The sequence below is a fragment of the Arvicanthis niloticus genome, chromosome 10, assembly GCF_011762505.2.
Source record: "Arvicanthis niloticus isolate mArvNil1 chromosome 10, mArvNil1.pat.X, whole genome shotgun sequence".
NCBI classification, from domain to species: Eukaryota; Metazoa; Chordata; class Mammalia; order Rodentia; family Muridae; genus Arvicanthis; species Arvicanthis niloticus.
In genome coordinates, this window is record NC_047667.1 from 16,875,272 (window position 1) to 16,889,034 (window position 13,763).

General features: G+C 43.0%; 1 protein-coding gene across 1 annotated transcript in view; it reads right to left on the reverse strand.

Moving 5' to 3' along the window:
- Tmem163 (transmembrane protein 163) overlaps positions 1-13,763 on the reverse strand; it is a 174,685-nt gene that overhangs the window by 52,589 nt on the left and 108,333 nt on the right. Inside the window, exons 3-4 of the mRNA XM_034513277.2 lie at positions 11,647-11,690; positions 10,233-10,324 (exon numbers count right to left, since the gene is read on the reverse strand). Coding sequence (XP_034369168.1) covers positions 10,233-10,324; positions 11,647-11,690 — 136 coding nt within the window. The remainder of the gene's footprint in view (positions 1-10,232; positions 10,325-11,646; positions 11,691-13,763) is intronic.

Sequence of the window (13,763 nt, forward strand, 5' to 3'; positions counted from 1 at the left end):
GCGGGTAGCGAACTTGCCGTCGGGATTTATTAATTAAAAAAAATATTGCTACAAGCTAGTTTTATGACACCTTGACACAAGCCACAGTCATTTGGGAAGAGGGAATCTCAACTGAGAAAATGACTCCACCAAAATGTCCTGTGGGGCATTTCCTTGATCCATAACTGACATGTGAGGGCCCAGCTCACTGCAAGTGGGTCCACCTCCAGACTGCTGGTTCCCGGAGCTATAAGAAAACAGGCTGGGTCCAGCTCAGCTCTGCAGTCATCAGGATGGCAAGATGGCACTCGCTCATGCCACTGAAGGAAAAGCTCATGGAGGTTAAACTATAGAGCTTCCAAGCTGGGTATTGACACAAGATTTCACCCTAGTGGCATCATAGGAGGCTTTCTGAGAGGAATCATCAAGTACAGACTATTATCAAATGGACAAGCATATCAACATGTGGAAAGACAGCATCACAGGCCTTAGCATGATGCTGGCCACCTATATACTTTTCGGCTACTACATTACTACAAGTCACTCAAATATTAATGTGACCTAAGGACAGCTGAAGAAGAGTCACCGTGGAGGGCAAAACACGCCTGAGCAAAAATACCTGCCTGGTTCTATTCACGACAAATTCAACTGTGGGTGAATCTTCATATCTTGATTGGTAACTCAGAGGTGGCTGGTTCATGTTGTGTGTGTGTGTGTGTGTGTGTGTGTGTGTGTGTGTGTGTGTGTGTGTGTAAGAGAGAGAGAGAAAGAGAGAGAGACAGAGAGAGAGAGAGAGAGAGAGAGAGAGAGAGAGAGAGAGAGAGTCTTGAATCCTTGAATCCTTCCCTGACTTCTCTGGATGATGGACTACTGTAAGGTGAAATAAACCCTTTCTTCCTCACATTGCTTTAGGTCATGGTATTGATTCACATCATAGATACCCCAACGACACCCACATATATATCACAGCACATGCAGCTCTCCCATCATCCACACACTCATAAATAAAAATAAATTTGAAAAATTTGTCACCTAAGAACTGCTCAATTGGAAAATAACTGAAAAAAAAAAAAAAACCCCACATACAATTCTCATAGTATTTCAGGTGGTTTGTGATATCTTCTTGGGCTGCATGCATGCCCCTGGACATGCCTGGAAGGGTATAAAGAAACCTCTTCCTCCTCCTTCTCTTTCTTCTCCTCCTCCTTCTCCTCCTCCTTCACTTTGCCCCAGCCCCTCTCCTGGAGGTGTGATCACCTTGCAGCTCATCCTCTTTGTGTCCTCATGTATGTCTGAACAAGAGTGTATAAATTGAAAAGCCATTTATAAAACATGTGAGAAGAGACCACACATTCTGTTACACCAGGCTTTCCCTACTTGCTGAACATTGGAGTTTACCACATGAGTGTACAAATGCGTGTGTGGCTCTTTTGAGCAGCTTCTTATGGCTATCTCCTGGCTCCTGGCCAGTCTCTCCATCCTCCCTCTCATCCACAGTCTCATCTGTTGGCCAGACTGGCTGGCTAGAAAGCTCCAAAAGTCCATCTGCTTCCGTCTACCAACAGTTCTGTGGTTACAGATGCTCCACCTACCAGCAGTTCCGTGGTTACAGATGCATTTGACCACATGTGGCCTATGATGGGGGTGGGTAGCTGAACCCATGCTTATGGAGTGACAATTTCCTGGCTGGGCCATCTTTTCAGTCCTCATACCTTCCTCTTTGTCACTCTCTGATTTCTTGGCCTCTCTCCTTCATTTCCTGATGACACTAATACCTATCTCCTCTCGTTCCTGAATCTGTCCACTCTATTTTTGACTTCAGTCCCAGACAGAGCATCTCTAGGCAGTACCCAGTCAAATACAAATCCCTGACTATTGATCCCGCCCCTAAGAGCCAGTCTAAATCTGTACCAATAGATGATACACCTGGAGAATCTGCTTCTTAATATTTCATACTAACAATAAACGTCCAGCCTATCTTGGCTGTTCACTAAGCTGGCTATTGTCCTTCACCCCTCCTGGACCAATTTGGATATTGTGATGATTGGTTCTGTCAACTTTACAGCCTAGCATCACCTGGGAAGGAAGACTGAGTGAGGAATTGTTTAGATCAGGTTGCTGTGTGGGTGTGTCTGTGAGGGAATCATCTTTATTTTTAATTGATCTGGGAAGAGACAGCACACTAGGGGGGACCATTACATAAGAGGGGGCTCTCTATTGTATAAGAGTAGAGAAGATGAAAAGGGCTGGAGAGATGGCTCAGTAATTAAATATGCTTACTGTTCTAGACAGAGGACTCAGGTTCGGTTCCCAGCATTCACATGGCAGCTCACATCTGAAACCCTACTTCCAGGGTATCTGATGCCCCTCTTATGGCCTCCACAGTCTCCTGCATGCACATGGTATGCATAAATTCAAAAACACACATACACATAAAAATAAATAATCTATTTTTTTTAAAAGTAGAAGAGGTGAGCTGAGCCATTAAGCATGCACACATTCATTTCTCTCTGCTCTTGGCTGTGGGTGTGACAGGTGTGATGTGAGCAGCTGTGTCAGGTACCTGTCACTGTGACTTCTCTGATACAAAAGACTATAACCTGGAACTGTTAGCCAAATAAACACATTCTCCTCTAAGCTGCTTTTTATTCAGGTATTTTATCACAGCAATAGAAACGAAATTAGGAAAGATACTCAACTGTCTGATGACTCTCTCTCTCCCGTACAGACTGACTCCTTGGCTTTTCTCCTAGCACATGTTGAAAACCTCAGTCTAGGTGAAACTGGTTCTCTTCTATAGGGGTTATTCTTGATTATTGAGGCTCTGGATTCAAATAGGTAATGCACATGAGAGACAGAATATAGACAAGCCAGAAACCACAAGCTATAGACAGAAGACACAAGGAGAGATCCTGGCAGGTCTGTGTGGGTATTATGGGGAAGATAACTGAGTAGGAAAGGTTCTTCCCTCCCCCACAGTAAGAGGCTCCTTCCAGCTACAGCCCAGAGTCAAAGGTCCTGAAAAGGACATCTGTGCCTGCCTGGCTTCACTTCCTGCAGATGAATGCATCTATCCACTCTCTGCTGCTACTGCACCCTCCTCAGCTGACATCATACTCTAGCTTCTTTGGTTTTCAAGAATGGACTGGACCTTTAGCATCAGACTGGGATTACTTCGATATGTTGATGAAATGCATTAAAATAGACTCAGGGACACCAGAATGCATCAATGTTGCATTAGGGAACAAAGCTCAGCCCATCTCTTTGAATTCATTTGACCAAGGGTGAGCCAAAGTACGAGTTCTCCACTTCTTTCCTTGTGTCTTCTGTCTATACTTTGCAGTTTCTGGCTTGTCTATATTCTGTCTCTCATGTATACGTCTGTCTCTATTGCCCGTGTCCCTAACAAAGTCTTTTGCTCTGTATTTACTGAACAGCAAAGAAAGAATCCCGTGGGGGAAGGGACAAGATACTCCATAGACATCTTTAACAAAATTTTGTTGTTGTTTAAATATTTGTTTATGTTTACATGTGGCGGTTTTGCTTGCCTGTATGTATAAGCATCATGTGAGTACCTGCTACCCTTCAAGATCAGAAAAGGCAGTTAGGTCCTTTGAGACTGGAATTATAGACAGTTGTATTCTGCCACGTGGGTGCTAGGAATCAAACCCAGGTCCTCTGGAAGAGCAGCTGGTGCTCTTAGTGGTCCAGACGCTTTGACAGTTTTATAAGGGATTAAGTCAGACTCCAGCTGACCTTAATTTGTTAATCCCAAATACCCAGGAAACAAAATATTACTTCAAACATAAACTATCAGTTATATCTATGTTATTTCCAACATTTATGGCAGATATTTGTTGTACAAGATTGCTTCCAAGCTGGTGATTGTTCTCAGCAAAAATTACCGTAACACGCAGATACACACACCCTGCTTTGAGTCAGGGGCATTGAAGAGTACATAATTTAAGATTAAAGCTATGAATTAGCTCAGGTAGTAAAAGTTGATTACATGGAAAATCCAAGGGAAGTAAGGTTGGTTATAACATTGTTCTCTTAAAAGCAAGTTAAACAAACAGGTTGAGTACACCCCAGGATGTCAGGCCAAGTCTTAAGTGACCCCGAGGTATATTATTAACATGGCCATGAGGTCCAGTCTCTTTGAATGTAAGGGCTATTTCATAAAAATGGTATCACTACCCTGGGAAGACATCTTCACAACCCAGGCAGCTCCCGGGTGCTCAGCCCTCTGGTATACAGACGACCACTGTTGGACTACCCAGCTCATACCATGTAAGCCCACCTAGTGACTGCTCTTCGTCATACATGTTCATTCCATCGGTTCCACTTCTCTAGAGAACTCTGCCCAACAGATCTACTGTCTATAAGTTCACATCAAAAGAGACTGGTAGGGGTCACAGCGATGGCTCAACAATAGGTGAACACACTGTTCTTGTAATGTTTCCTTCCCAGCACCCACACTGAATGCTCACAACTGCCCATGTCTCCAGGTTCAAGGGCTCTACCACTGTCTTTTCACTTCTGGAAAAGTTTTTTCCAGAACACTTGGGTTTTATTCCCACCATGCACTTTTCACTATACTTGCTCATGTACAGTTCCTTGACACACGATCTATCAGTCTCACTCGGTAGAGTTCCAGAAGAAGTAGAAACTGGCTCTGAGAGAGACACAGACATGCTGCTATATAGCAGTGTGGGTCTCGGTCACAACAGGGTCGATGCAATAGAAATGTCCAGTGATGGATGGGTATGGGATAGATACACCACCTAGAACACTATCCAGCCGGCAACGGGGAGGAGACTGTCACACTCTACAAGGTGGATAAGCCTGGAGAGTGTAGACTGAGGAAAGCCAGTGACAAGAACTGCATGTCATAGAACACCCTACAGTAGGGGTCACATGTTGTCCCTTGAACATTTTTTCCAGAACACTTGGGTTTTATTCCCACCATGCACATGGCAGGTCACACACACACATCTTTTAACTTGCTTCCAGGAAATCTGGTTCCCTCTTCTGACCTTCAAGGGTACCAGGCACACACATGACACGCATATGGCATACTGAGGCATGACATGTCACTCTCTTGAACTCTCAGCACCTGTGACACTATGCAGGAAGGAAGCCTGTACTACACTGAGCCACTAATAATACCATGTAATGGAGGCACGGAAGGATTCATGAGGCCCTGACCTTCTTAGGGGATGTATAAGTTAACTATTGCTGGGGAAGGGGGGATCTTTATTGGTGGTCTATTAGTACTTTTCTCAGTATGGTGACAAATTACCTCACAAAAGCAACTTAAGAAGGAGCGGTTTATTTTGGTTCACAGTTGGGCAGTGCTGCCCGTTGTGGTGGGGAAGTCATAGCAGCAGGACTAGAAGGCGGTTAGTGACATTGTGTCCACAGCACAGAACCAGAGAGCATAGGGTACTGGTGCACAGCCTGCAGTCCAGATTATGGGGTGGTGCTCCCAACATTTAGGATTGGTCTTCCCATCTTAGTTAAGGAAATCAGGAACTGTCTCACAGACATGTTCCGAAGCTATCTCTGGTGATTCTAGAGCCTTTCAAGTTGACAGGATTCATCATGGCGGTTTAGTTATCTACAAGTTGTGCATGGTCCCGTTAGACACCTCAGCTGAGTTCACTGGCTCACTCCTCATCTCGAGTAGATAGATATTTGCCCTTCCCAGGGAGCTCTCACCACACTGTAACTGCATCTATGAGTTACCTAATGTAATCTGAGTCATGGAAACAGATGGTGACATGGTGCTACCGGGGCCTAGGGAGAAGAAACGGGAATATTCAATGAGTATAGACTTTCTCTCTTGCAAGGGGACTTACTTCTCAGGCTTTTTGGCTAAAATCAAGTGCAGCTTTGCAGGACGACAAGGCTGGTTCACAGTGGCATGAATATACTTAAGACCACTGAACTATGTATGCACACTCGAAAGTGGTCAATTTGAGGGCTGGGGAGATGGATCATTGGGTAGAATGTGTGTTGTAGGGACAGGAAGACAAGAGTTCAATTTTTAGGATTTAAAAAAAAAAAAAATACGGGGTGTGGTGGCACACACTCACAATCCCAGGGCTAGGGAGGTAGAAACGGCAGCTCGTTGGGGCTCAGTGCTCACCCAATTGAATCTACTTGGTGAACGTCAGGCTAGTGAGGTTCCCTGTCTAATAATAACCAAGTGGATGGCTCCCAAGGAACAACATCCAAGGCTATCCTCTACACTTCACACACACGTATGCACATGCATGGACACACACGTGAACATCATACCAAAAAATCAAATTTTAAGCTACGTGAGTGTTGTTAAAGATTTATTGTTGTTGTTGTCGCTACTGCTGTTTTTAATTCAGCAATAGATAACTATGGAGGCCACACACTGTGGTGAGGCAGGAACATTGCACCTTCCATTTTTATGTGGCCAAGTACCGGGGGGGGGGGGGGGGGCGACCATCTTCTACACAGGCATTTCCAGACTCAAGATTCGTTCTGGGGCTATGATTTCAAATCATAAAAGTAAGAGAACTGACCTTTTCTAGAAGCCAGTTGGATGTTTTTCAGTTCCCTCTGATATTACTCTCTGGAAACTAACTGAAAGCCAATGGTTTTCCCATTTGTATTTCTCATTGCTTGTTTGTGCTCATTAATATGCAAATATATTCCCAGACAGCAGTGATCTCATGAATTTTTAACCAGAGATTAAAATGTTAACTAAAGCCAGTGATATAGAGGATTATAAGTATCACTTAATCCTTAGATTAGGAATCTCGAAGTGAATTCATGATAATGATCCAAGGAACAACCACCACCCAAGGAGTCTCAAGCATCACCTCCACCTTTGCATTGTGGGTAACTGACAGTTTTAAGTGTATCTATTTGGGGATCTTTAAAAACAGTGGAACCAGAGCTGATAAGATGGCTCAGTTGGGGATGTGCTTGCCACACAAGTATATGGACCCTTCTAAAAAGGCCAAATGTGGTAGTCTGTGTCTATAATCCCAGATCAGGGAGGTGGAGCTAGGCAAATCCCTGAGGCTCACTGGACAGCTTTATAGCTTAATAGGTGAGCTCTGAGAGGGTTTGGGGAAAGGAAAGGAAGGGGAAACTAAGGTAATTAAATTATAATCTCAAAAACTAAATAAAGTTTTTAAGATGAGAGAGAGAGAGAGAGAGAGAGAGAGAGAGAGAGAGAGAGAGAGAGAGAGACCTTGTCACTTTGTCTCAAAACACAAGGGGATGCCGCCCGAGGAATAACACCTGAGGTTGGCCTCTGCCCTGGGAATGCACACACACACACACACACACACACAAACACCTGCTGGTGGATGTGGACCTGCATCCACATAAACACACATACACAAATAAAACAAAATTGAAAACAGTGAAATCAAAGACACTTCTTATCAACCTTGGCCTGGGGAAACCAGTAGGCTACCTGGTGAATGTTCACGAAGATTTCAAATCTATAGAAAAGCCATAATAATTAGCTTGTGACTGAAGTATGTACAGAAAGCATTTTAACAGAAAGAAAATAAGATCAGAAAAAAAAAAAGAAAGTTAGAAAGAAGAGCTCAACTTCTTCTGGAGACATGGATCAAACTTGAAATTATTAACTCTAAAATAGAGGGAAGGCAAGCTCAACACTTTTTCTTTATACTCTAGACAGAATTAAAACCCAAGGCCCATAGATAATTCTGCATTTCAAAAGGATGTGTTTAAAAGAACACAAAAGCAAAAAGCATTTTAGTGGTTTAGACCTCTATTCATAAAATATCCTGGTATCAGGCACATAGTCAATATTTGTGTGAAATGTGTATGAATGCATGTGTGCACACATATGTGAAGATATACAAAGAAGTGTGTATGTGTCAGAGAGTATGTGTGAGTATGTGTGAGTATGAGTGTGTATGAGAGTGTGTGTATGTGAGTGTGTATGTATGTGTGAGTGTGTGTGAGAGTGTGTGTGTATGTGTGTGTGAGTATGTGTGAGTGTGTGTGTGTGTGAGTGTGTGTGTGTGTGTGTGTGTGTGTGTGTGTGTGAGTATGTGTAGGTTCTGGGGATTGAACTCAGATCTCCATGCTCACATGGCAAACATACTACTGTAGTGTGGGCTTTAAAAAAGCCCATAGCATTTTTAAATTAATCAACTATAGACATTCTTCTTCCTCCTCTTTGGAGTCTGGTGTGAATTTTACCCTTACACCCCATCCCCACATCAAGTTAAAACATGGAGCTAAAGGCACACTGGGTGATACCTCTGCAGAACCAGGGGTTGCATGTTACTCTAAGAAAATGATGCTTAGCTCCTGGCATGGGCCAGAGTGTCTCTCTAGACTGCTTCATGGCTATTTTGTTAAAGTCCTCAAACCCCTGCATAATAAATTGGGTGGTAGTGCCTGTCAAGTTTCAGAACCATCATTTGAAATTTTATAAAATTAAAATCTCTGCTATTTGTTTTAAATTTTTTTTTACCAAAAGATCAACTTATTTTCATAATTAACCCTATCTAAAATGGCGTCATCTTTGATGTCACAGATCTGATACTCCACATTTGTTACAAGAAATAACACACATCATAGTAAATACTTCACATGTGAAGAAGTTTGGACTTTTTTGGGGGGTATTGTTTTGTTTTCTTTTTTCAATCTTTTTTAAGGGATGTAGTGTCTTATTATAATATTATGTGTATTTATCTGTGTCTGTGTGTGGTATGTGTACATGAATGCAGGTCCCTGTGGAGTAACCTCTGAATCAGGAGTTACAGAGGTATGTGAGCTGCCTAATATGGGTACAGGTCCTCTGCAAGAGTAATATGGGCTTTTAACCACTGAACCATCCTTTCAACCCCCTGATATGTTTTCTTGATTCATTAATGGATTTGCATGTTCTCATCTTTCGGGAGTTTCTACATTTTAACACATTCAATTCCCTGACACCAAAGAGATACCTCTACCACTGCATGTCTGAGAGTCCATTGACATGGACTTACCAACCCCTTCTCTCTGGCACCATCAGAACCACACAGAGCAGCATTTATCAACCTTGGTGTTCAACTATCCAAAACCTACAGAGGCTAGGGAAAATCCTGTATGTGCTGATATATGGGCACCCATACATACATACATACATACATACATATATAAATGCATACATGTACAAATGTGTATGTATATATGTATGGATGTGTGTGCATGTAGGAACATATATGCCCATCAAGAAAATCTCGCAAAGGAGAAATTTCTCTTTTTCTACTTTTTCAGATGGGAGACTAAAGTATCATGCAGTCTCAGAGCTAACAAGTAGCAGAGGTTAAAGCATGAATGACTATGTTTGTGCATGTTTTATGTGCATGGGTGTGTGTTACATCAGGTTATTTATAACTAAAGTGTCGATATTAACAGATTAGGTATTGAGTTATTAATTAAAGAAAACATGACAGACACAAAACAACAGCAAATGTGACTTATGAGCTGAGGATACAGCTGGGTGGTGGAAGACTTGCCTGGCATGTGTGAGAACATGGAAGAATGCAAAGATACCATGAAGGAGAGAGAATAAAGAGAAAGGGAACAAGAAGGAAGTGGGGAGAGAAAAGAAGAGGGCAGAGGGGGAAGAGAAGGAGGGTAAATGAGTAGACATGAGATTTGATGAGTGATTGGATGGATGGATGGATGGATGGATGGATGGATGGATGGATGGATAAATGGGAAAGATAGATGGACATCGTGTGGGTACATGCATGAATGTGAGGATGGATTGATGGATGGATGGATGGATGGATGGATGGATGGATGGATAAACAGATGGATGATTGAAAAGATAGATTGACAGGGTGTGGGTAAATGCTTGAATGTGAGGAAGGATGGATGATATATGTATGTATAGATGAATGGATGAATGGATGGATGGAAGAGTAGATGGATGTTTGAAAGAATGGACAGATGGACAAGTAGGTGAATGGATGGATAGAGGGACAGACAAGAACATACTCACACCAGATTCCAGATCAGGGAACTGAGCAAATTATAAAGGCTCTATGTGTTCCTGTGACTATCCCAGGAAAGCCCTGTCTCATGGCTGACAGTGCACCAGCTAACATCAAAGGCAACTTGCACCCTTTTGAGTGCAATATCAGGACAAAGAATGAAGGAGGATCTGTGCTGATGGTGATGGCAAGGCCTTCATTAGAGGCCCCAGCAATCTGGAAGAGGAGTTCACTTACATATACTCCCTGTGAGCAGAGTGCACGGCGGCTGCGTTGCTGTAACGCCAGAGGACAATGGCCGAGGACAGCACATCCAGGATGGCATCAAACTAGAGAAGGAAACAGGACATTAGTAGTGCTCAGGTCAGCAAGGCACAACCGTGAACACAGTGGCCAACTGTACAATGCCCAGACAGTGTCAATGAACATCTTTGAGTGAGTACATTTCTGCATGCTTCTTGCAGCCACTTTGAAGTCCATGGTGGAGCCCTGGGCATTACACACTGTGGCCCTTGTCCAGGATCCCAGAACTCTGGAGATATGGGACAGGAGATTAGAATGGGAAGTATTATTTTCTGAAATGCATGAAATTGTTATCTTGTGACAGGCAAGATGACATTGGCATTTTCCTATACAGAGTAAGTAAAAAACTTGGGTGCAAATTCCAGTTCTTGCTCTCACTGAAACTGTTCTAGCTAGGTTCAGGAAGTCCAGGAAGTCTACCAACAGTTTGATATCATAGTCTATGTTTCTACAGAAACTTCTATGCCTTTGAGAGAAACAAAGAGAAAGAGAGAGAGAGAATTCTGAGTCTATATATGTTGTGTATGTATATGTATATATTGTGTGTGTTCATGCACATGTGTGTCTATGCTGTGTATTTACTTCTGGGTGTGTGTATTATATGTCTAGTTGTGTATTGTATATGTATATCTTTCTGTATATCTCTTTCTATGTTGAGTGTTTATTTCTATGTGTGTGTGTGTGTGATTTGTGTTCTGGTTACCAGTGTGCTCATGTGTAATTTTATGAACTATCTACATTCTTCATAAGACTCTTAAAAGAATTTGTAACTCTCTCAAAGCAACACGCTCAAAACATTAAGTTCTTACAACAAAGGGCAGATGTGGGTCTGGGACCCAGTACACAACGCCCTCTGTCTCTGCAACAAGGAGGGAAGGAACTTGCTTGAAGCACTCAGGTTTTCAGCATACCTGCCTACATGGACCTATTTCTACCAGGAGGCAGGCAGAAAACTCAGCTCCCCTTAGCAGGGCTACAGATATATTGACTTCGAGTGTGAAGTCACGATCCACACTCCATCTCAACTCCCAAAGTCTGTCTACACCATCATATGCACCACCCAGGTATGCCAAACCTGGAAGGTCACAAAGAGGTAACCCTCCCCCAAAAACATCCTCTCCAACCCCTTCACATAACCCGTGCTCCCCAGATATGTACTTGAAAAATATCCCATGCCGACACCTTTAATTCTACTACGTTGGCATTGTCACAGATGCCATCTGTGACACTTTCCATCCTCATCTTGATTCTACTAAGCACCGATCTGTTTCATGACTGAGGCAAGAGTCACGGGCTCAGGGACAGCGTGCAGAATTTCATGATGGTGAGTACATTTCAGGCTACTTACTGCAAACCCGAAGGCAGAGGCGCTGTACCTCATGACGGAGACAGCTAAAAAGAAAGAAAACACCATTCAGATTGACAGCCCCGTGGGTCATGTGTCTCATTTGTGAGTTCATCAGCACAGCAGATACAGCCTTTTCAATGCCAGGGGAAAGTTCCAAGAGAATAATAGAAATTTTAAAATCATTGTCTAAAAATCTAAGAGTTCAAAAAGAAGAAGACGTTATTTTCAAATTCTATAACACTTCCCCTTCTCACTGTGTTCTGAAGCATCCAGGAGCCAACTTTAGGGAAAACAAACAAACAAACAAACAAACAAATAAACCAAACAATTAAGCACTTGTCAATCACCTGGCTGCTGTGTCTTTAAAACTGAGAAACTGAAAGCAGTGAAGTAGGAACTAAACCTTCAGGGTGAAGCTGAAACCTGAATCCTGCCGCCTGCACTATCAAGTCTGGCTGGATTTCTACTCTGAATCCGTCTGTGCTCGCTGGCCTTGGTGCAATGGTTGTGTACAACTAAAAGGCGCTGCCCGGTTGTGTGCCCCACAAAGCCACCTGATTGTCAGATGTTGAGCTGTGGCTTCAAAATGTCTGTACTTGAGTTCTTTGGTGATACCAGGTCTTTGCACAGAAGGCCATAGAATTCAAAGCAGATGCCTGAATTATTATCAGTGAGACATATAAGGATCCTTACCCCAGATTTGTAATGAAACATATACTGTCTGTCAGCTGGGAAGAGGGCTGGGTGGATTCAATGCCTGTCTTGCAAGACTGAGAGCATGACTTCAACCCCAGTACCCAAGGGAAAAAGCCAGGCATGATAATGGGATTGTTATCCCAGCGCTGGGGAGGTGGGGACAAGTGGATTTCTGGGGCTCAAGGTCAGATTGTCCTGGACTACTTGATAACCTCCAAGCCAGAGTAATTGACCTTGTCTCAAAAAACACAGTTGAAGATGATTAAAACCACACGCTGTCCCTTCAGAGGATCTGAATTCTGTTCCTATGTCAGTGGTACCCACGTCAGGTGGTTCACAATCACCTATGTCTAGCGCCAATGAATCGGACACCCTCTTCTGGCCTCTGTGGGCACTAGTGCACACACATACAGATAAATAGAAATAATGTTAAGAATTTAAAAAAAAAAGTGTCACACCTTCAAAAGCTGTTTTCTGGCCTATATATACATTTGTGCTTGTATGTCATGTATACTACAATAGAATCATACACACAAGCATACACACACACACACACACACACACACACACACACGAGAGAGACAGAGATAGAGACAATGAGAGAAAAACAGAGAGAGAGAGAGAGAGAGGGAGAGAGAGAGATGGAGACAGACAGACAAACCAGACAGACATACAGAAAGGGGGTGGGAGAGAGTACCATGATTTCACTCTCAGAACTACACTGGGGAGTCCCGCTCACATGAGTGAGCTAAGCCTGCCAGGTGGATGGATAATGGATAGCACATACAGAATATTAATGTTATTCATGCTGCAGGGCATTGTGAGCCTGTGGGATCCTAATGAACTCAGGGTCCTTCTGAGAGATGTGTTATTTAAGAATCACCTCCATCTAATTCCTTGACGACATGCAAAGAGCAAAATGCCAAAATTGCATGGAGAGTGGAGAGTCCTCTGAAGGGTCCTCCACAGAGCCTCTGCGCCCTCCCACGGCTTCCCACTGTGGCCAGCTCTCCTGTCATGCTGCTAAACAACTGTAAACAGCCATTAGCCCAAGAACCACGTGGAAGAGCTCAGTAGCCTCTGAGGAGTTTATCAGGAGTGTCAAGAAATAAGTTCATTTCCTTTGGCCCATAATTGAATCAGAGTACATTCTGATTCCAGGATAAGAATTAATCCAACAGAAGAAGGTAGAAAGGTTCAGATGGCCCTGTTCCTATGTAAAGAAAATCACACTAAGGGGCTTCCTTCCTTCCTTCCTTCCTTCTTTCCTTCCATCCTTCCTTCCTTCTTTCCATCCTTTCTTTCCTTGTATGTGTGTATGTACATGAGTACATGTGTGGAAACTAGAGGTAAAACTCCAATGTTTTTTTTTTTTTGAGAGTTGTCTATCTCATGTTTTGTTATGGGTTTTTTGTTTGGTT